This window comes from Littorina saxatilis, linkage group LG15 (assembly GCF_037325665.1).
Source record: "Littorina saxatilis isolate snail1 linkage group LG15, US_GU_Lsax_2.0, whole genome shotgun sequence".
Taxonomy (NCBI): Eukaryota; Metazoa; Mollusca; class Gastropoda; order Littorinimorpha; family Littorinidae; genus Littorina; species Littorina saxatilis.
Genome location: NC_090259.1, coordinates 18,054,247 through 18,056,746, shown reverse-complemented (window position 1 = coordinate 18,056,746; position 2,500 = coordinate 18,054,247). Strand labels below are relative to the sequence as shown.

At 56.7% G+C, this 2,500-nt stretch overlaps 1 protein-coding gene across 1 annotated transcript in view; it reads left to right on the top strand.

Moving 5' to 3' along the window:
• The first annotated feature begins 1,116 nt into the window (after positions 1-1,116).
• LOC138948297 (pappalysin-1-like) overlaps positions 1,117-2,500 on the top strand; it is a 60,026-nt gene continuing 58,642 nt past the window's right edge. The window contains exon 1 of the mRNA XM_070319809.1: positions 1,117-2,500. This exon is cut by the window's right edge and continues 429 nt beyond it. Within this exon, the coding sequence (XP_070175910.1) occupies positions 1,117-2,500 (1,384 nt within the window).

Sequence of the window (2,500 nt, the reverse complement as noted above, 5' to 3'; positions counted from 1 at the left end):
AGCGGCGGCACGTGAAGGCAGCCAGTCCGCCGCCGGCCCCCCACCGCCACTGACCAGCATCGCCAGGCGACGGTCAGCACTCTGGTCACTCCTCTTCGTCTGCCACCGCCTCCTTCACTGGACAGACTGACGCAGCACCTACAGCACCGTCATCTGCTCTGCTTAGCTGCGTGATGAAAGCAAAACTACAACGATGCAACGCCTATGACGACTTAATTTTTAGAGGGAAAATGTACCTGACCATAGATTCACCTTGAACACCTTCAGATGAAAGAACAAAGACGTAGGAATAGTTTTCATAACAATTCCAGGAGCGCTCAGAGAATACGAGGACCAGGGAATAGACTCACTTACTGTTACTGCCTGTTATTATGCCGGTTGGCATGTAGGGCTGCAAAGCAAGGAATGATAGACTGAGTTATACCCGACTGAAACGTTGAGAGAAATAACCCATGCCAGTAACCTCCAAAGGACACTAAAGATAGAAACAACCATTCCAAGTACCGTGGACAGCAGTCCCTGGGCCTTTCTTCACCGTGTTCTTCACACACACACACACACACACACACACAAAACACGACGAAGACACAGCGACGAAGCAGCCAGAGCCCACAGCTAGCTTGGCAAGGCGGTCACTGCCGCCCTGTTAGTGTATACAGGACACGGGGACTCTGAAACCCATCTAAAGTCGGGGTAAAACCCGGGAACATGCCCCTAATGGCTTTGCCGTGAGGGCGTAAAACTTGCATTTCTCTGACTCCCATGGCCAATGGGACAGGAAGGGAGGTAAGAGCTGCAGGGAAGAGAGAGTGATGGTTCGTGAAGCGGAGGAAGCCATGACGGCCAGTGTGTGCGGCATGACGCGAGAGTTGAAGTGTGGCTGACATGAGGACGAGGAAGACGCTGAGAGGTTGTAGGAGCAGAGCTGTCTGTGACACAGCAAGGGACAGTCAAGGGACCCGGTGTGCCCTGGGCACGAGCAGCGCGTGGAGTGAGGGCAGGGCGAGGCGTTGCGTCAGACAGCAGGCGGTCACCCCGAGGTCAAGGCTGGGGCGGACAGGTTCAGAGGTCGGACAGGCCACACAGAGCGGACGATGATGTGTTCGGGCCCTCAAGATGCGCGCAGTGTGTAGCCCACACTCGCCGTGCAGCCCTGTCGTGGCTTTCTTCTGCTGCTACCTCCTCCACACGGCGCGACCCTCATCCAACACTCGTGTGCAGCCAGGTGACCGCGGTCAGCTCTTGTCCACTCCGCTCTCACATCGTGGAACTACGATCCGACCTGAGGTCAGTGGGAAGTCAGTTTCCTCCTCCCATAGCTACGCCGCAACTTCCCGCACAGCGTCTGTGCCTGGATCCTATCGAGACAAACACTCCGAGCAACAGGTACCTGAGTATAACAAAGAAGAACGAGGTTCCCTGATCAATGCGATGCCACCGTCTCTTGACTCCAGTCACCCTCAACTCGGATCTGGTTCCAAATCCACAAGAACAAAGCCAACTCATCTATCCGTGTCTGCTGACGACAGCCACGAGCACGACCCCCCACCCAACGCTGTGTCTGTCTCTACAAGTGACCAGCGAAGACGCGTTACCACCATCAGCGCAGACAAGGTCCATCCAACAGATCTCTTAACGCCCGCAGCTGACACTGACACACACGACCTCCAGTCCCGCGCCCTGTCCTTGCCTGCTGGTGAAGGGTCATCTGGCCCCGGGGCTGCGGAGCTGGCCGAGATGACCGCTACACGTCAGACAGTCCCCGCTAGTCTTGACCACCTGACGTCACGCCAGCAGAGGCATTACAGGAGCGTCCAGGACGACGACGCGAAGATGGAGGCAGAGGAGCGATGGCGCTGGGGTGGTCTACTGCGGGCCAAGGAGAAGGTGCGGATGACGTCCCAGCAACAGCAGCAGCGGGCAGGTTGCACTCACACACTCTTCTCCTCTACACGCACCGTCAGCTGGGTGGGCAGTCTGGGCTTCTCCTCGGGGGAAGAGACTTGGTGTGACACAGACACCTGTGATACTCACCTCTCGACTGCAACTACCACTGACCGATCAATGGAACGACAGTCACACAGGCCGGCGAATGACGACGATAAGCCTGAAGCCAGTCAAAGTAGAGCCTTCTCGAGACATATGCGGTGGCGAAGAAGTGCTGTTGTGCACGTAAAACGAGCCACCAAACAGTTGGCAAAAAAGAACACGCAAGAGACTGTTGGAAATGCGGAATACCACATGGCATTTGCAGAAGCTGTCAGCGTTCCCAACCAGAGCAGAGACACTGCTGGAAGGAGCGCGCACGAGGAGCCAGCCCATGACGTCACGCAGGGCAATGACGATGTAGTGACGTCACACCAGGAAAAGGCTGGCAACGTTAGCCCCCAGCGCCACGAGGAACAGAGGACAGCACTAGGTGCTGGAAGACACGACGGACGTCCCGCACTCACCCCTTTCAAGCACGTGCACCCTGCAGTCAGTGACCTCACCATGCGAC